Here is a 23,981-nt window from a genome sequence, read left to right on the forward strand (position 1 = left end):
TTCACTCAAGAATGTTGTCTTTATTGAAGAATTTGTAAGAAAAAGGATGGACCCTCTGTAAAAAGAAGAGATGTTGCCTCCAAACAGCAGGGAGGAATGAGACCTGGGTGGCTTCCCAGAAGTCAGTGTTTCTGGCATGACCGGCTCTCCTTTCCTGGTAAGCACTACAGCGTGTCACACTACAGCTAACAATTCCTATCCACCCCCTCCCAGCCCCTCCTCCTTGCACCCTACAACCTCGGATTCCCTATAGCCATTTGGCAATGGGTTGCTAAAGGCCCAAGGATTGCCTCTTGCCTCTTAATGGGGGTCAAAATGAGTTTTGCTTTGAAAAATTCAAACAGGAATGTAAAATGGTTCAGCTCTTTCTGGTCCAACCAAGGATGATTACCTCCACCCCCTGAAGGGAAAGGAAACAAAGAATTTCCCTCCTGAATGTGCACATGTGGGGTAAAGGGACAATATCAGTCTGCTCTTTATTAGCATGGAGAATGGAAACAAAGTTAGAGGAATATATAACATCCATATTGAAGAGTCACTGAGTTCTGGAGGGCAGAGAAAGCACAGAGGCTTGCTGGTTCCACTAAGTGCTCCTGTTGGCTATCCTCAAGTCCTGGGGTGGTCATTCCTCTCCAGCTGGAAGATTGTCCTCAATCCGCCTGATGAACCTCATCCGGATTTCTGTCACACCGTCTCCTTTCAGGGTATCTTGGACAAACTTGGCCTCTACAGCCATCTGGACCTGGAGGACAGTGGAAAAAGGAAGGGGCAGCTACCTAGCCACAGTCTCTGGGGAGCCACTGAGGATAGGGCTATAACTCATAGCAGCCCCAAAAAGGGGCTGGTTTCCCACAAGGACAGGATTGTCAATTCCAACATCCCCTTGCAGAAGACAGCGGCCCCCACCCATGACAAGAAACTTAAGCAAAGAACACCCAAGAATAAGACTATCACCAAATAAAACAATCTGAAAATAGATGTTCCTTGGTTTTGCAGGCTGACAGCACCATCTCCCAGCCTAGCAGACAGGATTGTCATCATGTAGAGATGTCTGACTTGGATCCTATGTCAGCAGCTCACCATCTCAGGCAGCAAAGCACTAGGGTGAGCTTGCAAAGGCCTTTCTTTTCTCTCTCTCATTCATTGATTTATCAAGCCCCTAACTACATTTCAGGTGTTCCAGAGGTAAAGAGAAGCACTTACCATCTCCAAGGCTCCCCGCAACACCCCACACAAGAGATTGGAATAAATAAGGGATGAGTGGTTATCAGGAAGTTCCACAAAGTCCACCAAGGGGTTATTTTCCAAAATGAGGGAGAATTCATCACCAGCTGGGCTCCAATTAGTAATGCTTGGAGTGATGCCCAAGTACATCTTGAACGCGACCTGTCAGGGGACATACAACAGCACTTTGGAGAAGAGCTGCAGGAACTGCATAACAGGGAAAATGACAGAACTGGCATAGGGGAAATAAGTAACCCAGAACAAAACCATGGTCTCTGTAAGATGATGAAGTTCCAGGGCAAAAAGGGAGATGCATCTATGTATGATAATGCACCCCTCTCCTTCAAAGCATCCTACAATTTTTTTTTTTTTTTTGTAGAGACAGAGTCTCACTTTGTGGCCCTCGGTAGAGTGCCGTGGCCTCACACAGCTCACAGCAACCTCCAGCTCCTGGGCTTAAGCGATTCTCCTGCCTCAGCCTCCCGAGTAGCTGGGACTACAGGCGCCCGCCACAACGCCCGGCTATTTTTTGGTTGCAGTTCGGCCGGGGCCGGGTTTGAACCCGCCACCCTCGGCATATGGGGTCGGCGCCTTACTGACTGAGCCATAGGTGCTGCCCAAAGCATCCTACAATTAATCAACAACTCACTGTTTGCCTACACTTCTCAGCAGAAAGGATCACTGATTTTCTGAGTGGTTGCCCCGAACCAGCACCTAAGTGCAAAGAGGCCCTGACCCGCTTCCCTGTCCCATCTGTGCTTCCTGAATCCACTTTCTTTTTTTTTTTTTTTTTTTGCAGTTTTTGGCTGGGGCTGGGTTTGAACCCGCCACCTCCAGCATATGGGGCCAGTGCCCTACTCCTTTGAGCCACAGGCACTGCCCATGAATCCACTTTCTTAAAAGTGAATATAGGACACTGGAGCAGAATTACTCTGAAGACATCCTTCCTTATCCACCTTCCTAATTCTAAACCCTCACAGAACTCTCGGCACTGTCAACCTCCTTTAAAGTTTGGGTGTGGCCCACATGCTTACAACACAAAGAACCAACCTTTAGGTAACTGACACCAGTTATATCATTTATTAATACATAATATAAAGCATTAATGTTAATAGTAAACCTTTATTTACTATATGCACAACACTACACTAACTGCATTCATTTTACCTGAATGCCCATGTCCATTAGTCATTTACTCCTTACAATAACCATGTGAGGTAGGAATTATTTTCTTCATTTTAAAGATGAGATGACTGGTTATTAAGGAAATTAAGAACCCAGACTAGTAAGTATTGGAGCCAGAATTTGAAGTGAGGTTTCTGAAACTGTATTCTCAATCCCTATACTGCTCTGCTACACCTTCACAGTGGAAGATATCTGCCTTTGATTTCAGTGGGCTTTAATCCACACGTAGGATCCTAATCAATCTCCCCTTTTTCATAATTATTCTATTCTCTAACTACCAGGAAGGCTTCTTTGGCCTAAAGAGCTGCCTAATCAGTCTTCTGGGAAATTAAAGGCCTCTCTAAGGAAGACAGTCAGCAGTCCCTCCCAACAGCAATCCTTCAGCACAGACAGGTGTCCGAGGATAATGACCTTGGCAATGACATCTGCAGTTTCCCGAAAGTCATGGCACCTCCCAACATTTGACCGTGCCAAGAAATCTTCAATCAGTCGGACTCCAATGTTATAGCCCCTGAGAAGGAAATTAAAAAACAGACTATTACGGGGCCTAAATATCTTATGTCTAAACATAAAGAAGGTCATTAGTGGTAAAAGAAAAATGAGAATCATCTCAAAACATATCAATAAATGAGCTCAATGGGAATTATACCCAAAATGTTGGCTAAGAAAGAAAGAGGACCCTGTTTGGGGCTCTGCAGGACAAATATAGACACAATGTGCTGGGGCCTCAGTCATGTTTCTCCTGCAAAGGAGTTCACTCACATTTTGTCCAGCTGTTTATTCACATCTTCATCATTTTCATAGTCCTTGCAAAGCTGGGTGACCAGAGCTCCATAGGTCAGAGTGAAGAGCTCAGAGCTCTAAAAGAGATTCAAAAGGCAGTCAGGACCAAGCAATATAAAAGAGAAAATGCGGTCAGAGTCTGTGTCCACCTTGATGCAACCATCGGGATTGGAAGGTCACCTGTGTCTGGAGAAAAAGAACATTATCCCTATGGAGTAATGAGGAAATCTGGCTCCCCAAGATCAATATGACAGGGCTGCAGCCAGGCTTACTGGCAGGGCTGTGATAGGTACTTTGGGCACTGAGCAATTACTCTCTAACACACCAAGGTGGATTTCTGCCAACCCAAGTTTCCACCACAGATGCCAAGACTAAAGCTCAGGTCACCAGAATCTGGTATGGGAGCAGTAATCATTCACTAGCTGTGAGAGACAGACCCAAAGTAGACATTTACAAACTAGACCTTGTGTGTTAGCAGGTGTGGCCAATGACAACCCCTGGTGTAGCATTAAACTGCATTCCCAAGACCTCACCCAAGAGCAGCAGAGGACCTAGGGGCCCAGTCCATGGGGAAAGGAGGAAACCCTACACAAAGTTCATTGCACTGATGACAACCCCTCTCCAAAATCACCAACATAAGAAAAAATAATGTTCCTCTTGACACACAGCGAAAATACTTCCAGGAAAGGGGGTGATGCTGAAAGGAATACAATCTTTTGTGTACTTGGAACACAATGCTGACCTGAACTAGTTTCTGTTACAACTGCTATTAAAATCACAGAAACTCATCTTGGCGCCTGTAGCTCAAGTGGCTAAGGTGCCAGCCACATACACCAGAGCTGGAAGGTTCAAATCCAGCCCAGGCCTCCAAACAACAATGACAACTACAACCAAAAAATAGCCGGGCATGTGGTGGGTGCCTGTACTCCCAGCTACTCGAGAGGCTGAGGCAAGAGAATCACTTAAGCCCAAGAGTTGGAGGTTGCTGTGAGCTGTGACACCATGGCACTCTACCCAGGGCAACAGCTTGAGGCTCTGTCCCAAAAAAAAAAAAAAAAAAAAATCACAGAAATGCTTTCTCAGAGAAAGAATCCTGTCACTTATGGACAAAGAAAGAGAATGCGATGTGGAAGGTGAGAGAAACTGACTAATACAAAGACTACCAAGTAAAAGCAACAGGCAGAGAGGAAAGGCATTACGAGTACCAAAGTGAGAAACACGTTAACAGTACATCTGGACAACGTATTCCCTCAGAAATAAGGCTACAGAATCAAGACTGCCACATGATTCCCTTCTGAGTGGAGGCTTGTCAGACTTGGAACACAATTAACAGTACTTTTCTTTTTTTTCTGAGACAGTTTCACTCTATTGCCCAGGCTAGAGTGCCATGGCATCAGCCTAGCTCACAGAAACCTTAAACTCCTGGGTTCAGCCTGCCTCAGTCTCCCAAGTAGCTGGGACAACAGCCTACCATAACGCCTGGCTAATTTTCCTATTTTTTTGAGAGACAGAGTCTTACATTATGGCCCTCGGTAGAGTGCCGTGGCATCACAACTCACAGCAACCTCCAGCTCTTCGGCTTAGGCAATTCTCTTGCCTCAGCCTCCCGAGCAGCTGGGAATACAGGTGCCCGCCACAATGCCCGGCTATTTTTTGTTGCAGTTTGGCTGGGGTTGGGTTTGAACCCGCTAACCTCAGTATATGGGGCCGGTGCCCTACCCACTGAGCCACAAACGCTGCCCCTAATTTTCCTATTGTTAGTAAAGCTGTGGTCTTCCTCTTGCTGGTCTTGAACTGGTCTGGTCTCCAACTCCTGAGCTCAAGTGATCTCTGCCCACCTTGGCCTCCCAGAGTGTTAGGATTACAGGTATGCACCACCACATCTGACCGAAGTACCTTTTTGTCTTCAACTCTTCTGGGGAAGAAAGTCCAAGAAAGGTTAAGGCCCAGGCTCTCAGAACCCAGTGCTCCCCACCTCATACCCATGGCCTGCAAGAATAACAATTTGAATGCCTTTTGCTTACAAACCTCATTCTACTCTTTATCATCTCATTTTCCATCTCATAACTCAGTGAAGCAGAAAGGGAAGGAATTAATCCCACTTTAGAGATTAGAAAACAGAAACCCACAATGGTTAAATAATTTGCTAATTATTGACAGAAAGTCTAGCCTGGGCAAAGGCAAGAGCCCAATCTCTACTAAAAAAAAACATACAATAGGGCGGCACCTGTGGCTCACCAAGTAGGGCACGGGCCCATATACCAAGGGTGGTGGGTTCAAATCCAGCCCCGGCCAAACTGCAACAACAATAACAAAAAAACAGCCAGGCATTGTGGCAGACGCCTGTAGTCCCAGTTACTCGGGAGGCTGAGGCAAGAGAATCACCTAAGCCCAAAAAGCTGGAGGTTGCTGTGTTATGCCACAGCACTCACCTGTGGGTGGTACAGTGAGACTCTGTCTCTACAAAAAAAAAAAAAAAAAGACAAAGGGTGGCGCCTGTGGCTCAAAGGAGTAGGCCGCCAGCCCTGTATACTGGAGGTGGAGGGTTCAAACCTGGCCCTAGCCAAAAACTGCAAAAAAAACCAAATAAACAAATAAAGACAAAAAGCAATTTGGGGGGACAAAAAACAAAGGTTTTCAAGCCAATGGTCATTTTATCCAATGTTCCCCACAACTGTATATTAATAGGCCCCCCTCAATAAAAACAGAAACAAAAAGAAAAAAATCCCCCCCAAACTTAGCTGCACTAGAGTAAAAGAAAATCAGTTTCAGGAGGGCCTTTGAACTCAACTAAAACAGTCATCTCAGGTTGTCTCCAAGAGACTATTTACCAAATATGGCAATTAAGGGGAAGCTATTAAGGAGAGGATTTATTTGTTAGTCAAGTCAAGGGCTTGGCACACGAATGCCTTGGGCATGAATGGATGGAGACAATCCAGCAGTTACCAGTCCAGGGAGTTGGCATCACTGCATTAAATCAGGAGAACTTTCTTTCCATTATTAATGAGCCCTTGGATGGAGACGCCAAGAGCCTCAGCCCACCACAATACCAAATAACATGCAAATCATGATGTTATCAAGTACCTTACACATGCGGCTGCTCTCAACTTACCAATAAGAAAAATCAAGGTCCTGGACAGATTTGCCAATGATCCCAGAATCAATTTGCCTGGGATCTGGGAATGGGATCCCTGACCCAGGCTCTCCATATCCTCTCTCTCTCTTTTTTTTTTTTTTATTAAATCATAGCTGTGTACATTAATGCCATCATGGGGCACCATACACTGGTTTTATATACCATTTGACATATTTTCATCACACTAGTTAACACAGCCTTCCTGGCATTTTCTTAGTTATTGTGTTAAGACATTTATATTCTACATTTACTGTTTCACATGTACCCTTGTAAGATGCACCATCCCATATCCTCTCTCTTTTTTTTTTCTTTTTTTTTTTGTGGTTTTTGGCCAGGGCTAGGTTTGAACCCACCACCTCCGGCATATGGGACCGGCGCCCTACTCCTTGAGTCACAGGCGCCGCCTCCCATATCCTCTCTTAATTTGTGAGTCTGTTTCCATCTTAAGTATAACCCAAGCCTATTTGAAACAGTGAGCAATATTAAATATATAACTTAAAGGTCTTCAAACTTTATTAAAAATAGAAGTGGGGGACACAACTCTTGTCCTGGTGTGCTAGAGTCCTCGAAGAGAATCTGCTGGTCTTGATTCACTGGCAGGGGCAATCAGTGCCCCTGTTAGTGCCCAGATCAGTAACATTCCCTCCCTGGGTTTTAGAAAGTGGGTTGGCAGGAATCTTTTCTTATACCCAGGGGAGTTGGTACCTGCTGTAGAGTATTGTAAATTCTTTTGTTTTTTCTTCTAATAAATAAAAAAAAATAAAAAATAAAAAATAAAAATAGAAGTGGGGGGGCGGTGCCTGTGGCTCAGTCGGTAAGGCGCCGGCCTCATATACCAAGGGTGACGGGTTCAAACCCAGCCCCAGCCAAACTGTAACCAAAAAATAGCCGGGCGTTGTGGCGCGCGCCTGTAGTCCCAGCTACTCGGGAGGCTGAGGCAAGAGAATCACTTAAGCCCAGGAGTTGGAGGTTGCTGTGAGCTGTGTGAGGCCACAGCACTCTACGGAGGGCCATAAAGTGAGACTCTGTCTCTACAAAAAAAAAAAAAAAATAGAAGTGTGGGACCAGGCACAGTGGCTCATGCCTGTAATCCCAGCACTCTGGGAGGCTAAGGTGGGTGTACTGCTTGAGCTCAGGAGTCTAAGGCCAGCCTGAACGAGAGTGAGACCCTGTCTCTAAAAACAGCTTGTGTTGTAGAGGGCACCTATAGCCCCAGAACTTAAGAGGCTGAGACAAGAGGATCATTGAGCCTAAGAGTTCGAGGTTGCTGTGAACTATGATGCCATGGCACTCTACCACAGGCAACAGAGTGAGACTGTCTCCAAAAAAAGAAAAGTTAACAGTAAAATGTGTCATGCCAATCACAAGGATGTCAGGAGGATCTAATGAGATAATGGATCCAAAGATGCTTTGCAGACAAGAAACCATAGAATTATAGCAGCTACATCAACATGATCTCCAAGTACTTTAGGCACAGTAAATTAAATCACACTCTACACTCAGGTGAGCCACCACTCCACAGCTTTCTGAATGCCTTTCAGATAGTGCCCCAAATAAAACACTAAACTTCCTTAAAAGGTGATCTTTAGAGTTAATGCTCCAAGACTCATACGGTTTTTGTCAAAGCAGATAATTGAATGTGAATAACCTCTAGCACAGTGGTTCTCAACCTTCCTAATGCCAAGACCCTTTAATACACTTCCTCCTGTTGTGGATTCATAATAGTAGCAAAATTACAGTTATGAAGTAGCAATGAAAATAATTTTATGGTTGGGGGTTACCACAACATGAGGAACTGTATTAAAAGGGTCACGGCATTAGGAAGGTTGAGAACCACTGCCTAGCAGCTAGGAAAGAAGGCTCAGTAACAAAAGTTGATGCAAGGCAGCGCCTATGGCTCAGTGGGTAGGGCGCTGGCCCCATATACCGAGGGTGGTGGGTTCAAACCCAGCTCCAATCAAACTGCAAAAAAAAAATAGCTGGGCATTGTGGCGGGTGCCTGTAGTCCCAGCTACTCGGGAGGCTGAGGCAAAAGAATTGCCTAAGCCCAGGAGTTGGAGGTTGCTGTGAGCTGTGATGCCTCAGTACTCACCAAGGACAATAAAGTAAGACTGTCTCTACAAAAAACAAAAGCTGATGCACCCCTCTCTCTTACCCTCCAGCCTCCTGTCATGGAAGCCCTAAGTACTGCTACTTAAGTAGTAACTTGCCTACGCTCTGGAGATTGGACACTGGGGTTGCATTACAGTAACACAACATAAAAGAAGGGTAGGCCTCATCATCTATGGGATTGAAGAGCCAACCACCATCCAGACACATGCACACTAATAGCTTTACTAACAAGGACATCAGCTGACAGAGAGTGTCAACTATGTTCTAGGTACCCTGTTAACACTGCTAGCTTCATACTCATTTTCTCAATTAATCCTCAGAACTCCATAATACAGGTACTATTCTTACCTCCTTTATTTGTTCAAAAAAAAAACAGATAGTGAAGTTGATACTTAGAACAGTGCAAATACATACCCAAAGTCACATAGCAAGTAAGTGGTGAAACCAGGACCCAGTCCCAGCAGTATATCCCTGAGTGTGTGTATTTCTGTCACCTTCACAGACTATGTGCTTCTCAAAGTTAAGGACTAGGACTTCATCTCTGCAGTCCCATAGCACTTTGCATACAGTTGGGATTCAGGAAGAGTGTACTGGACAAATGGGCTATTTCTGTTTGCACAGACTAGAAGCAGAGATCTAGTTTCTCTGGCACATGAACCATTTAGATCTTGGAAGGCTTAAATGGAACACAGTCATTAGCAGGTTAGGCTGAGTAGAAAGAGGGCTACTACAGGGGTAGACTCCTCCAGCGGGGAGAGAAGCAGGGAATGTCAAAAACTACTGGCCACAAAGATCGGGTGACAAGCCCTGAGTAGGCACCAGTAGAAAGTGAAGGAAATGATGAACTCAAACTTTCATTTCATTCATTCATTCAACCAATGATTGCCTAGTACCAGGCATCGTTCTGGTAGAGAACTGGAGCATTAAACAAAACAAATCCCTGTCTTCAAGGAGTTTACATTTTCGTGGGGGGATGAAAATAAACAAGTTAACATATAATTTGTAATGAAATATCATATTAAATGAAATGGTCAGTGCTATGAAGAAAACCAGCCTAGAGTAAGAAGATAGAGAGCTAGTCAGGTGATCAGGGAAAGCCTCTCTGCAGAGGTGACATTTGAGTAACCATGACTACAGTGAGGAGTAGGCTAGGTGACTATCTGGTGAAAGGGAGCTCCAGTAAGGGACTACAGCAGTTTCAACAGCCTTGAGGACAGGAGTACTCTGCTGCCCTTCCTTAATTACCTCACTTCACTGAAGTGAACACTGGGAGGTTGGAGTGGGCTCTGCAGGTTCCTCCTAAAGTGGTATTAAAGATTTCAACATTGGGGGTGGTGCCAGCCCCATATACCGAGGGTGGCAAGTTCGAACCTGGCCCCGGCCAGACTCCAACAAAAAATAGCCGGGCGTTGTGGCGGGCACCTGTCGTCCCAGCTACTCGGGAGGCTGAGGCAAGAGAATCGCCTAAGCCCAGGAGTTGGAGGTCACTGTGAGCTGTGTGATGCACTCTACGGAGGGTGATAAAGTGAAACTCTGTCTCTATTTTTTTTTTTTTCTTCAGTTTTTGGCTGGGGCCAGAGCTGTGCCAGAGTTTGAACCCGCCACCTCCAGTATATGCGGCTGGCATCCTGCTCCTTGAGCCACAAGGACCGCCTGAGACTCTGTCTCTAAAAAAAAAAAAAAAACTGGGCCCAGCACCCATAGCTCAGTGGTTAGGGCACCAGCCACATACATCAAGGCTGATGGGTTCAAATCCGGCCCAGCATGCTAAATAACAATGACAACTACAACAAAAAAATAGCTGGGGGTTGTGGTGGGTACCTGTAGTCCCAGCTACTTGGGAGGTAGAGGCAGGAGAATTGCTTGAGCCCAGGAGTTGGAGGTTGCTGTGAGCTGTGATGCCACGGCACTCTACCCAGGGTGACAGCTTGAGGCTCTGTCTCAAAAAAAAAAAAAAAACTAAGCATAAAGACCTCTCTGCATGTATCACAGGAAAAGGAGGAGGAAACAAACATTTACCATGACCCTCACATTTTACACCATCTCATTTAATCTTAGGTAGGCATTACTGTCTCATTTTATGGATAAAGAAACTGAAGGGTAACCAAGTAAGCCAAAATTCCAAACACTGTCCATGTCCCCTACATGACACTATTTCCTGTATTTCCTAGCAAAACAGTCTCTCTCTCTCTTTTAAGAGACAGAGTCTCATTTTGTCACCCTCAGTTATCACAGCTCACAGTAACCTCCAGCTCTTAGGCTTAGGTGATTCTCTTGCTTCAGCCTCCCGAGTAGCTGGGACTACAGGCGCCTGCCACAACGCCCGGCTATTTTTCTTTTGTTGTTGCAGTTTGGCCTGGGCCGGGTTTGAACCCACTTCCCTTGGTATATGGAGCCGGCACCCTATTCATTGAGCTCCAGGCGCTGCCCAATTGAGCCCCAGGCACTACCCAATAGTCTCTTCTTTTAAACTCCTGGTATTTCCTCCAAAACAGATATTCTTTTTTTTTTTTTTTTTGAGACAGTCTCATTTTGTTACACTTGGTAGACTGCCGTGGTGTCATAGCTCACAGCAACCTCAAACTCCTGGGCCCCGGGCTCAAGCAATCCTCTTGCTTCAGCCTTGCAAGTAGCTGGGGTTACAGGTGCCCAACATAATGCCTGGCTATTTTTAGAGACAAGGTCTCACTTTTGCTCAGGGTGTTCTCAAACTCATGAGCTCAAGCAATCTACCTCCCTCAATCTCCCAGAATGTCAGGATTACAAGTGTGAGCCACTGTGCTGGCAAAACAGGAATCCTTGATCTGTAATCCACAAAGTATCTTCAGATACTTCACACACATACCCCCAAAAATGTAGGTGAATTATTTGTGAAAATGTCTATTTATTATTTACTAATAAGGATACTAATTGACACTGAGTGTCTACTGTGTTGTGTGGATGCACTGTTACACTGCTAGCTCAATATGTATCGTCTCAATCCTCAAAGTAACCCCATAATATTATTGTGTACTTTATTTTTTTTAAAATGTGGGGTGGCGCCTGTGGCTCAGTTGTTAGGGTGCCGGCCCCATATACCGAGGGTGGCGGGTTCAAACATGGCCCCGGCTGAACTGCAACCAAAAAATAGCCGGGCGTTGTGGCGGGCGCCTGTAGTCCCAGCTACTTGGGAGGCTGAGGCAAGAGAATGGCTTAAGCCCAGGAGTTGGAGGTTGCTGTGAGCTGTGTGATGCCATGGCACTCTACCGAGGGCCATAAAGTGAGACTGTCTCTGCAAAAAAAAAAATAAATAAACAAACAAACAAAAAAAATGATGGTGTGGCAGCGCCTGTGGCTCAAAGGGGTAGGGCGCTGGCCCCATATGCCGGAGGTGGCAGGTTCAAACCCAGCCCTGGCCAAAAACCGCAAAAAAAAAAAAAAGATGGTGAAGTTTATATTCAGAACAATGCAGAAACTTGCCCAATGTCACACAGCAAGTAAGTGGTGAAACCAGGCCTCAGTCCCATGCAGCAACACCCCCTGCCTTGTGTACATTTCTGTCTCACTATTTATGTTTGTCCCATAATTGATATGTCAGGGGAGAAGATCCACAGTTATCATCAGCTTTTCAAAGGGGGTCTAAGAGAAAAGGTTAAGCAGGACACTGGAGTAACAAGGCTTCCAGCAGCTTATTTGGGGGGAATGTTTCTGGTGTAAGATGCAAAGGTGTGAGGGGAGTGTGATCATCCCCTCTAGAGCAGTGTGTCAACAGAGGGTCCTTGATCTGCCTAGCATGAAACCTCAGATACTCAAGTTTTTTAATTCAGAAACAAAAACACAGCATGGGCAATTCTGGAAAATGACAATGCCAAAGAAAAGGAACACTAGCCAGGAAGGCTTCTTGGTTCTGAGAAAAATAACCTTAGTCTCCAGCCCCCATCCTTAGCCCAACTTTACGGACCATATCGTGTCCTAGTAGTCCCAGAATAAGAAAGGAGCTGCATGGGTGGCGGGTTCAAACCCGGCCTCAGCCGAACTGCAACCAAAAAATAGCCGGGCGTTGTGGCGGGCGCCTATAGTCCCAGCTACTCGGGAGGCTGAGGCAAGAGAATCGCTTAAGCCCAGGAGTTGGAGGTTGCTGTGAGCTGTGTGAGGCCACGGCACTCTACTGAGGGCCATAAAGTGAGACTCTGTCTCAACAAAAAAAAAAAAAGAAAGAAAGGAGCTGCCTTCTCAGTTCTCTCCCGTAAGAGAACTGCTCACTGCTTCCTCTGACCCACCTCTTATTTATTGCATTGAATAAGAAGCTCCTTTCTGGAAAGACCAGCATCTCTCACAATGCCCATGCCACAGTGTGAGAGACAGTACAGCCTAACATTCTGAAGCATCAGCTTTACAGTTAGAGACATGACTTCAAATCCTAGCTCTTTCTAGGCGTAAACCAGAGCAAGGCAAGTAAGCTCTGTGAGCCGTAAAACAGTGATAACATCCACCTAACAGGGTTACTCTGAGGATTAAATGAGACACTGTAAATACGTAAAGTGCCTGGCCCGGTGCCTGACACACGGTAAAGGACAATAACGGCTAGTTACTGTTATTTATTATCGAGTTTTTTTGTTGGCCTAGTACAGCCGCACTCAGGCCTCGGGGGCGGGGTCTCCTCGGGAAAGTGGTCCCTGGGGGACTACTCCAGAGATCCTTCTACCTGCCTGAGGCCTGGGACGACCCTGGAGTGAGCCACCAAGAGGCTTCCCCCAAGCCAGAGCACACAGGAAGGTGCTTTCCCAGTCGCGCCTCGCGCTCCGAGCCAGGCCCCTTCCCCCTACTCAATTCCGCCCCGCCCGCCGAGGTCACGCGCTCCAAGTTACCATTTTCTTGCTCTCGGCGCCACGATTCGCTTGCCTCGACATGGTGCCGACCGCGCCGCGCCGCCCCGCCTCGCCTCGCCTCGTCTTGCCTAGCTACAGGTTCGCTCGGCGACCCCTTCAGACGCCGCTCGATTTAGCCACTGCCCCTCACCCTTCGAACTGACCGGCACAGATTCAACGCGCCTGCGCGGCCTGCCGCGGGGCACCACGGGACCCGTGGTCCGGCCGACGAGGGTAATTCCCGCCCAACAAACGTTGGACTACAACACCCAACAGCCCCTTTGACAAGCAACGCCTCTTAGCTCAGTGAAACTACAACTCCCGGCGTACTCCGCGAGTACGGACTCTTAAGAGCCTGGCTTCCCTCTGGACTGCATTCTGGCCGCTGGGTGGCGTCTGCAGCCTTCAATAAACTTGTTACCATCCGTACGCTTCCCTTCCTCTCTCCTGCCTTCCTCTCTCTGCCCTCTCTCCCGCCTCAGAAATGGTCCTCGAGTTCCTCTCTAGTATGATTGGTCTCTCTTTCGAGCTAGCCTCTTCCGCTGTTGCAGTTCAGCGCCAGAGGTTCCCAAGATGTCCCAGAAAATTAGCAACGACTCTCACATAGATCTGGCTTCTTCGTTATACGAATATTTAATGGCCATCTACTATGTGCCAAGCATTCGCTAGCGGCTTTCTCTTCAAATGACCATCTGTTACCATACCCCAAATGCAGCCAGCTCCTGCATACGTAACCACCTGTGGCCACGTGAAGAAATATGCAGTCAAAAAAGTTCCAGTCTCTATCTTTTCCCTCCTTTAGAGTAGCTACAATTCCAGGTTCTCAGAAAAGAAAGATCCCCAACTGTGCAGGCAGTCTTGAGTTCTAATTCCAGCTTTGCCATTTTAGGCAAATTGCTGGATGTCTCTCAGTTGTCGTGAAGCTTGGTGAAATGTGCTTGCCAGAGCCCTGGGCACATAAAACGCACAAAGTAAACGTGTACTCCCTTCCAGCCACCCTCTAAAAACAGTCCAACAAACAAGCTCTAGAAGCACCAGGGGAACACACTGGCTGAACCCTCACCCATCGCAAAGGGGAAATCCTATGGTTCCTGACCACAGCTCTTTGGTTTCAGCTCCAGCCCTTTCTCCTTAGCTGGTCAACTCTGAGGGCACTGGCCTGGGAGGTCCCTGAGCACCCTCTCCTCACTAAGGCCTGGTAGCCTGACTCTGCGGCAGCTGCATTCTAGCTCCTCAGCCTTCACCATGACAACCTGTCCAGAAATGAGCCACCAGAGTAGGGAGGGCTGGGAGAGCCCAGGCTGCTCTGGCTGAAAGCCAGTGCGCAGGGTTCCCCCAGTCTCTCCCTCGGGGTGCAGGACCAATCATCATTATCCCTTTCTCCCTGTGCGGTAGACATTCTGGGACTACCCTAGAGGCAATGACCCCTGACTCCTCCTCCTGTATTATGCCTGAGGATAGGGTAGGTTGAGGAGGAGCCAAGGGCTCTTTGAAGGAACATGAGAGTTGGTTGTGGTGGGGGGAGCAGGAGTCAGCTAGCCCCAGAGGCCAGCCCAGCTACAGAAGAGCCTCCTGGGTTCCCAGGAGAGAGGACAGCTGAGGTGAAAGCTGCAGTTGGCCGGTCTGTCTGTCGGTCTGGGCTCCTCCCTGCCGCCTGCCCTTGGCTGCCCACAGAAACCTGAGTCACAGTCACAGCCAGCCGACGGACCGCACCCAGCCTGCTGACAGGCAGGGCAGCTCTGGAGAGAATGGAGGTGGAGCCTCTCCCTGCCCATCTCAAAGCCTCTGAGATTTTTCCCCTCTCTGACTGTGATTTCTCCTCTTGGTATCTCTCTCTCTGAGATGGGTCCTTGCAGTGTCATCAGTTCTGAATTAAGGAACAGAGTAGAGTCCATCTCAGGTTGATCTATATGGTCACTTCCTTGCTCAGATGGGTGCTTAAAAGCTTAGACAGCTGCTCCAAGGGTTTTCAGTACAGTTTCCATTATTCTCAAATCCCAAGCCCTCTCCACCACCTCCAGGGACTAGGACATTTAGAAACACCAGGCACCCCTTTCCATCCTCAACTCCTTCTCCCTAGAACTCAGGGATAGACAACTTCCCATCCCTATCAGGGGCTCTAGACAAAGACATCCTCTAACAACCCAAAGGGTTGAACCTAGTTAATCCTGAGTTCCTTTCTGTTTCCAACACTCTCTTTTCCTCTCCCTCTCCAACAGCTGGAGGGGAAGAGGCAGCAAGGACCTGGCCCACCCCCAGCCCTAGGGTGTAGGCCCTAGAGGCTAAGCCTCCCTAATTAAAGCCCTGCGGTTAGAGACCTCTTCTCACCATAGCACCTTCAGGGTTGGGTGGGAGTGACAATCTGGTGTTAGTTCTCTCTGCTGCCCCCCCTTCCTGTCCCCACCATGAGGCCCCTCCCACTTCCTGCAGTACTTTGTGGGTGTGGAGGCAGCATCCAGGCCCTCCTTCCAGAGATTCATATTTCTGTGTGATTTCCTTCACCTCTCCATCAGGTTCATCCTGGATCCTGCCCTACCAAGCCTAGGAGGGTATAAATGCTCTTGCTCATGCCCTGCTCTAGGGGATCAGGACAGGGTCGTTCTTCTGATCCCCATTCTGTGACCTGCTCCCAGCCCCCACTCAACCCCATGATGACACTCAGGCCTGTTTCTGTGGAGGAGGAGGGGCCTGCCCTGTGCCCCAAGGGAGGCAACAGAGTTCTCTGCCCCTTCCCAAAGACAGCAGTGCAGAGCACTGCTATTTGGGGGTTCAGCCTCTGACGTCCCAAATGCCCTACTTGCTCCCTCCCTGGGATGTCTAATAATCGTGAAGCCATGTGGAGCCCCATGTACTGTTACCCAGTCACAAAGTCAGAGACACTCACTCTCAACCCTTTTGGTCACTGGGGCCTGGGATCTGCCCGAGATTCTGGCCAGTTAGGAGGAGAATGGAGAGGAGCCCACTTCCGCTGTCTACTCGACTACATAGATCACAGAACTTGTGAGTTCTTCCAGCACCCTGTCAGCCACTTCCCAATCGTCTGCTCCCTGTGGACGTATTAGCCATGCAGGAAGCTTTTGGGACTGACCAGGAGAATTATCCCTCAAGTTGCTTACCTCCCAGATGCCCTGCAGGTCCCCAGCACCAGCATCTTGGCGAGGGGAGCAAGTTCCTTGGGGGGAGGTGCAAGTGCCTCCACTCTCAGTGTAGAGAAAGGTTCCTCAACCTTAGTAATATTGACATTTTATACCTGATAAATCTTGGTTGTGGGGGGTGGTCCTGTGCAACATAGGATGTTAAGGGGCATCCCTGGCACTAGATGCCAGTAGCACCCTTAATGGTGACAACCAAATCATCTCTAAACATTGCCAAATGTCCCTGGGGGGCAAAATTCATTGATTGAAAACCAGTGATGTAGCTAATACCACATAGCCTCTCTTTGGTGAGCTTCCCAAAGTCAATCCCAGATAGACACAATAGATTTCCAGTTCTAAAGCACTACTCACGCTTCCCCTGCTGAAGAACCCCATGATTTTTTTTTTTTTTGAGACAGAGTCTCATTCTGTTGCCCTCAGTAGAATGCTGTGGTGTCACAGCTCACAGCACCCTCAAACTCTTGGGCTGAAGTGATCCTTTTGCCTCAGCCTCCCAAGTAGCTGGGACTACAGGCACCCATAACAGTGCGGGGCTATTTTTTAGAAATGTGATCTCACTTTTGCTCAAGCTGGTCTCAAACTCCTGAGCTCAACTAGTTCACCTTCCTCAGCTTCCCAGAGTGCTAGGATTACAGGCATGAGCCACCACACCTGGCCAGAACCCCATGATCTTCAATAGCTCCCCTTTTTCTACATTTCTAAGCCAATTGCATTCAAGTCTTCCATATGGACTATCCCTGGCCTATCTTTTTATGTACGTACGTATGTATGTATTTATTTATTAAGACAATGTCTCACTCTATTGCCCAGGCTAGAGTGCCATGGCATGTGCCATGGCATCAGCCTAGCTCAGAGCAACCTCAAACTCCTGGGTTCAAGTGATCCTCATGCCTCAGCCTCCCAAGTAGCTGAGACTACAGGCACCTGCCACAATGCCCAGCTAATTTTTCTTTTCTATTTTTTTTTGCAGTTTTTGGCAGGGGCTGGGTTTGAACCCGCCACCTCCGGCATATGGGGCCAGTGCCCTACCCCTTTGAGCCACAGGCACCGCCCTAATTTTTCTATTTTTAATAGAGATGGGGTCTCCCTCTTGTTCCGGCTGGTCTCAAACTCCTGAGCTCAAGCGATTCTCCTCCCTCAGCCTCTCAGAGCACTAGGATTACAGTTGTGAGCCACTGTGGCTGGCCTATCTTTTCATTTTTGGCTACCAACAGCCCTCCACTCTTCTTTTTTTTTTTTTTTTTTTGTGGTTTTTGGCTGGGGCTGGGTTTGAACCTGCCACTTCCGGCATATGGGACCGGCACCTTACTCTTTGAGCCACAGGTGCTGCCCAACATTTTCTTTTTTTTTTTTTTTTTGGCCAGGGCTGGGTTTGAACCCGCCACCTCCGGCATATGGGACTGGTGCCCTACTCCCTGAGCCACAGGCGCCACCCCACTCTTTTTTTTTTTTTAAGAGACAGAGTCTCGGGTGGCGCCTGTGGCTCAGTGAGTAGGGCGCCAGCCCCATATGCCGAGGGTGGCGGGTTCAAACCTGGCCCCGGCCAAACTGCAACAAAAAAAATAGCCGTGCGTTGTGGCGGGCGCCTGTAGTCCCAGCTGCTCGGGAGGCTGAGGCAAGAGAATCGCGTAAGCCCAAGTGTTAGAGGTTGCTGTGAGCCGTGTGATGCCACGGCGCTCTACCCGAGGGTGGTACAGTGAGACTCTGTCTCTACAAAAAAAGAGAGAGTCTCATTTTGTAACCCTCGGTAGAGTGCTATGGCATCACAGCTCACAGCAACCTCCAACTCCTGGGCTTAGGTGATTCTCTTGCCTCAGCCTCCTAAGTAGCTGAGACTACAGGTGCCTGCCACAACGCCCAACTATTTTTTTGTTGCAGTTTGGTGGGAGCCAGGTTCGAACCTGCCATCCTCAGTATATCAGGCCAGCACCCTACCCACTGAGCTACAGGCACTGCCTGCCCCTCCACTCATCTTGAGCTCTAGTCAATGTGGGTATCTTGCTATTCCTATTGACCCATCTTTATCCCTGCAGTAACTTCAAGACCTGGAGAGGGAGATGGGGGAAGAAACATCCCAGAAGGCTCTCCTGTTGAGTTCTAGTCCTGAATTCTCCTGAGTCTAGTCACTACCTGGCTCAGAGTGGGCCTGTCCAACTCTGGAAGAGGCAGTCCCAGAGGCCTCTGACCTCACAAAGGACCATCAAGGGCTCCATCATCCACATGATTCCCCATCATCACCCTGCAGATGGGATGGCTGACAACAAAAGACAGGGGATCTGTTCCTCATCCTAATCTGCTGTTACTTTTTTTTTTTTTGTAGAGACAGAGTTTCACTTTATCGCCCTCAGTAGAGTGCCCTGGCGTCACACAGCTCACAGCAACCTCCAACTCCTGGCCTTAGGCGATTCTCCTGCCTCAGCCTCCTGAGTAGCTGGGACTACAGGTGCCTGCCACAACGCCCGGCTATTTTTTTGTTGCAGTTTGGCCAGGGTTGGGTTTGAACCCGCCACTCTCCGTATATGGGGCCGGCGCCCTGCTCGCTGAGCCACAGGCGCCACCCCTCTGTTGTTACTTTTGAAGTTCCCTGATCATCAAAGCTGTATTCATCATACTTATCTATCGAGCACTTCTGTGCTTAGCACTTGATCTGCATTGCCTTAATCTTTACAAACATCCCATGATATCTCATGACACAATTATTTTCCTGATTTTATAAGTGAGCCAATTGGGTTTTAGAAAAATTAAGTCACTGCTCAAGGTTACAAGCTCCACTTGGAGGTCTTTTATCATCATCCTTTTCTAATTCTTTTTTCTTGTTGGCTAATGAGGACACTTTTCCTTCCCTAAGTCTTACAAAGAGGGTTCAAGCTCTTTGCTACTCACATCTCCTAGGACAGGCTGCTTCCAGGTTTCAGGAGACCTAGTCCCTTTTGTTCCCCACCCTCTCCCTCCAAATGGTTGCTTTCTGGAGCTGCTAAAAGGAAGGAGGCACTGGCGGGAAAGAAGGACAGAGGGATAGCATCTCCCTGGGCCTAATCTCTGGACAAAGAACTAGAGAACTGACCTTCTAGAGGTCAGGAGAAAGAGCAAGGCCTAGCTGCCCCTTCTTCTTCCTCCCCCTCTGCAGCAGCACCACAATCGATCCACCTTCCCAGCAAGCTTTATCCTCTGCCCCAGGTTGGGCCTGACTTGGCTTGACTCAGCTGGCACCAACAAGGGGGATTGGAGGTCCACTCCAGAGAGCTTCGAAGCAAGCTACTTTGGAGAGGGGAGTCAGGGGCTCATCATCACTCCACTCATCCGTAGACCATTGGGAGAAGACCCAGGGAGATTGGTGGGTCGTCAGGGAAAAGGTGGGGTGGGGGATGTTCAGGGCCAAGACCACCCAGTTTGGAGCCAGGAGGGCCCCAGCAGATTAGAGACCTGGGTAAAGCAGCTGTGCAGGGCTGTAATTACCCCAGAAGAGCTGGGAAGACACTAACCATGGGATGCTGGAGGAAGGGCGGCAGCAAGGCTCCCAGACCTCTCCTCATCCCAGCCCTCACCAGGGAAGAGACAGCTTAGTAGCCCTTTGAGGGGTCTCCCGGTGACCTTCCTTCAGGCTTCCCGTGTCCCCCCGAACAGTTTTGTTTGAGGTGGGTTCAGGCGAGAATTTAGACTTGAAGATACCGTCTCAGCTCCAGACCCAGAGCCCCCAAGCTCCAGGGTAGGTCTGGGGACTCCCAGCCTCGATCCCCCACTCCCCCAGTCCCAGCTGCGGGTGAGTCACCCCAGCGCTCCCTACATAGTCCTTTCGCGCTGTGGCGCATACCAATGTGCAGCCGCGGGGGGAAGCAGCTCGGCCGGCGTCCTCCCAGAACCGTAGTGCCCACTCCGCTGTGGCCACAGAAGAGACATCAGGAGACTCCTAAAACTAAGCTGCAGGGGTGGGGCGAGACGGGCGGCACGAGCGTGCGGCTGCTCTGTCCTCGGGCGCTGTGTGGGCGGCCACCCCCGCCTCGTACTTGGTATGCGCCAGCGGAGAGGCAAGGCCCAGCCCGGGCGGTACAATAGGGTTGGGCCGAGGCACGGACTGGGCCGGCGCCGGACAAGGAGCAGGATCGCTGCTGCAGCCGACAGGCACTAGACAGCCGGAGACTCCGAGCCTCGCAGTCTACCAGTCTCGACCTTCCCCGCAGCGCCCCTGCCTCCGAGTCGTTGCCCGCCGGGTCGGGCTGGGCGTGATGCGCCGCGGGACCCCTGTCCTGGCCGCTGGCCGCCGCCGCCGTCGCCGCTGAGACCCCCCCAAGACCCTTAGTGACGCCGCAGACATGGAGAGCGGCCCGCATGTGGAGCTGGGTCCGGGCTCACCCCCAGGTATGCCGGGAGCCACGCAGAGGCGAGATGGGGGGAGGTCGAGGGCCTCTGGGAGCCGAGGATGAAGCCGGCCTCTGGGCCGGGATCCCTCCCCCGCCGCGCCCTCTGACCACTGGGAAGTTTAAAAATAAAGGCTGCGGCGGCGGCCGCGGCTCTGGGCTACCGACGCATCTTCTGACAGCTGCCCCCTCCCCCACTCCTGGCGCCGCACTCACTGGGCATCGAGATCGGCGGGGACCCTGCTTGGGAGTTTGGTGCGGTGACCCGTCAGCCTCAGCTTAGTGCCATCTCTGCTTCCCCGCCTCCACCTCCCTTCCTGATCCACTTCAGGCCCGGAAGATCCTCTTCTACAGAGCTGGAGCTTCTGTCCCCTTTCCCATCCCCGGAAGGCACGTGTGACCCCAGCCTGAATGTGTGTTGGGGTCGGGGATCTCAGGCTTGACGCCGTGCATGCCGAAGCCTAGGCCTTAGTGCCCTCACGCCCAGGCCCTGGCCCAGACCTCGCCCCCACCCCATCCGTCCAGCTGCCGCGCAAAGGGCCTGTTGCTGCAGCGGGCCGGGAGGGGAGGGGAGGGGAGGGGAGAGGGAGGTCTCTAGCGGCGGCTGCCAAGTAACCCGCCGGATAAAGGCGAGGGGGAGGGGGAGGCGGCATTGTTTGGGGCGAGGGCGGGAGCTGGGGAGTGGGCCGTCTCCCCTGCAACCGGGCCTACTCCAGAGCCCTGCCAGCCCAGCCCGACTTGGCAAGGGGGGGACAAAAGTAAATCTGCTTGTCCTGCCGCCCTCCTTCCTAGCCTCTCTGGGCCTGAATCTCACTGGAGTATGAGGTAAAAAGGCTCGAGGCCGGGGCTCTCTCCAGGGACCTGCCACATCATTCCCCAGCCTGAGGCTCGCTCTGTCTATTCTGTCTGTCTCTTTCTCTCCCTCCTCACACCCCAGACCATCACCAAAGCTGTTCTCCCCTCCCCTCACTCCAACTACCAGTGCCCAGGACTTCTGCAAATCCCACTGGGATCTGGGAGCAGCTGATGAGGGGGTGGGACCCGTTTCTGGTCCGGCCTGGTGTTGGCGGGAGGCAATTTCTTTCTTCCTAGAAGGGGAGGGGTTCTGTTCCCACTGATTCAGGAGGGAGGTGGCCTCATCCCCACACCCCCATGGAGTCCCTGAACCTAATCCTGTCACCTCCCTGTCCTCTGGGGTGTGGGCCCAGAATGAAACAGTGTTTGTGGGTGCGGAAAGCCCAGGATAAGGTGGGGCTGCCTGACTGTGGGTGGGCTCCTCCCGATGCCACAGTGGGTGCTTCCTTGGGAATTAGTGGGTGTAGGAGCTGGAGTTCACTGAGGGGCAGCTCCCATCAGACTGGTGAGTTTTGGGGGATGGTGCAGGCTGTGTTGGGAACAAGGGTACCTGGGTCTGTCTTGGCTCAGCTGAGACTGAGAGCAGACACCCAGGGAGGACCAGCCTGGGTCCACCCATCTGCTTACTGACCATCTCCACCTGAGGGTCCCTGCCACTGGTGGCGTGTATGCAGAGGCCTGAATAGGGGTGGTGACTGGGATGTAGAGGAACTGAGCCGTGGCTAGTTTATAATTAGGGCACTTGGATGGGATGCCTGGACTGATTTGAGGGGGGTGCTTGGCTGTTCTGGAGGTCTGGGTGGGGTGGGGGTACTGTACGTATACAGAGTCATAGATGGAGAAGACTCATCTGTGCACAGCAGTCGGTGTGAGAACCTGGATCAGGATGGTGGCTGGTCCCCACACAGTGAGGAGTTGAAGGTGTCAGGAGTCCCCTGTGAGGCAAGCATGTGAGAGTTTGAGGCCTGGCTCCCAGAACCCAAGTGCAAGTGATGTGATCTACTCTCTGCCCCTTTGAGTTCCTTTTGCTCACTTGCACCCTGGGCATTAACAGGAGGCAGCATGCAGTCGGGGGACAAGTGTGGTACCCTCTCTTGGGTTAGAAGACCTGGATGGAATCACAGCCATTTACTGGTTACTGGCCTGGAGCAAGTGACTTACCTCTCAGAGCCACGATTTCTGTCCCTGGAAAATGGGAGTAGTTTTATCAACCTTGTGGGGTTAATGTAAGGGTTAGTGATGATGTAACTAAAAGAACCTGGCACACAGACACCAGACACCTGCAATAAACTGTTATTACCATTGTTGTGGTTATGCTCCTTGCAACTGGTGCCAACAGGGAGGTAGGAAATATGGGGGAGGATGGGAGGGAGCAGGAATTGGGAGTCAGTTTAAGAGTATAGACTCTGGAATCAAACAGCTTAAGTCTCTGCTTCATAACTTACTGCAGCTAAGTCCCTTAGCCTAAGGCTTATGTTTTCCCATCTATAAAATGAGAATAATAATAGAAATTACCTCATTGAGACATTGAGATCATTAAATTAGATGAACATATAAAACACTTAGCCTAGACCCTGGCATGTATTTAGCGTTCAATGAACATCGACTTTTTTTGGAACAGAGAGGACCCTGTACCTCTGTGGGGCAGTGGGAGTGGAGAGAAGACCCAAGAAATGGGTGCAACCTGCTATCCAGCACATCTGTGATGTGTGAATGGCGGAGAAGCGAATCAAACAGAGTCCCTACCCTTGGTGAGCTCCTAACCCAGTGTGGAAGAAAGATCTGTTCACTGCAGGGAAATCGGGTATAATGGTGGTACAGTGGGGCAGTGGGCTTTGCGTGTGGAAGGCTTCCCAGAGGAGGAAGCATTTGAGGTGGATCAGAAAGGATGAGTAGAAGTTGGTGAGACAAACAATGGACTATGCATATGGCAGGCAGCCTGTCTGGCATCTCCTACTGACAGCTTCCCAGTCCCTCTGTGAGCTGGTGGGCCCAATAATGAGGCCTCTAATGAGCCCCTAATGTGCAGTCACGCATATGCAAATGAGGAGGAAGGGGCACTGGGCCAGTTCAGCCCCAGTCTCCCCAGGATGGTGGGGCAGGGCTGAGGGAAGGGGGTAGGTAGGGACTGAAAGCAAAACTTAGACTAGAGTGGCACCTTGTCCTTAGGGTAGGTCTCGGGGGTCTATCCAAGGCTGAAAGGTGGGTGACAAACAGCTGGGAACCATGTCCTTGGGTCCCTGCTGGGCCTTAGGGCTAGGGAGGGAGCCAACCAGCGAGACCTAGATAATGCAGCTTTGTTGGCTGGTGGTAGCTCTGCCTGGCACCC

At 49.9% G+C, this 23,981-nt stretch overlaps 2 protein-coding genes and 1 pseudogene across 13 annotated transcripts in view; 2 read left to right on the forward strand and 1 right to left on the reverse strand.

Moving 5' to 3' along the window:
• Positions 1-21,241, reverse strand: TRAPPC3 (trafficking protein particle complex subunit 3). 3 transcript variants are annotated; one of them, XM_053576389.1, is made up of 6 exons: positions 13,288-13,452; positions 10,262-10,376; positions 3,172-3,269; positions 2,821-2,920; positions 1,204-1,386; positions 1-742 (listed from the first exon to the last, which is right to left on the reverse strand). In XM_053576389.1, coding segments are annotated over exons 3-6 (405 nt in total). In that variant the 5' UTR covers positions 3,174-3,269; positions 10,262-10,376; positions 13,288-13,452; the 3' UTR covers positions 1-622. The 3 variants fall into 3 exon arrangements, with proteins under 3 accessions (XP_053432364.1, XP_053432365.1, XP_053432363.1); XM_053576390.1 differs by lacking the exons at positions 10,262-10,376; positions 13,288-13,452 and adding an exon at positions 21,014-21,241; XM_053576388.1 differs by lacking the exon at positions 10,262-10,376 and having other exon boundaries at positions 13,288-13,482.
• Positions 6,850-6,970, forward strand: LOC128575702 (uncharacterized; annotated as a pseudogene).
• The window catches only part of MAP7D1 (MAP7 domain containing 1), a 25,386-nt gene continuing 21,801 nt past the window's right edge, over positions 20,397-23,981 (forward strand). For 2 of the 10 annotated variants that reach the window (XM_053576361.1, XM_053576365.1), the window contains exon 1: positions 20,452-20,798. In XM_053576361.1, coding sequence (XP_053432336.1) covers positions 20,753-20,798 — 46 coding nt within the window. In that variant the 5' untranslated portion in view covers positions 20,452-20,752. Of the gene's footprint in view, positions 20,799-23,981 lie in introns of all 10 variants that reach the window. The other 8 variants (XM_053576362.1, XM_053576366.1, XM_053576363.1 and 5 more) reach the window with 7 other exon arrangements.

Source organism: Nycticebus coucang, chromosome 22, assembly GCF_027406575.1.
Source record: "Nycticebus coucang isolate mNycCou1 chromosome 22, mNycCou1.pri, whole genome shotgun sequence".
Taxonomy (NCBI): domain Eukaryota; kingdom Metazoa; phylum Chordata; class Mammalia; order Primates; family Lorisidae; genus Nycticebus; species Nycticebus coucang.

Excerpts from the sequence above, each read along its gene's own strand:
- TRAPPC3 (XM_053576388.1), bottom strand. The coding sequence starts at position 13,329 with ATGTCGAGGCAAGCGAATCGTGGCGCCGAGAGCAAGAAAATG. Across the intron at positions 3,270-13,287 it reads GCGCCGAGAGCAAGAAAATG|AGCTCTGAGCTCTTCACTCT; the intron begins GTAACTTGGAGC and ends AATCTCTTTTAG. Across the intron at positions 1,387-2,820 it reads CTGCAGATGTCATTGCCAAG|GTCGCGTTCAAGATGTACTT; the intron begins GTCATTATCCTC and ends GTCCCCTGACAG.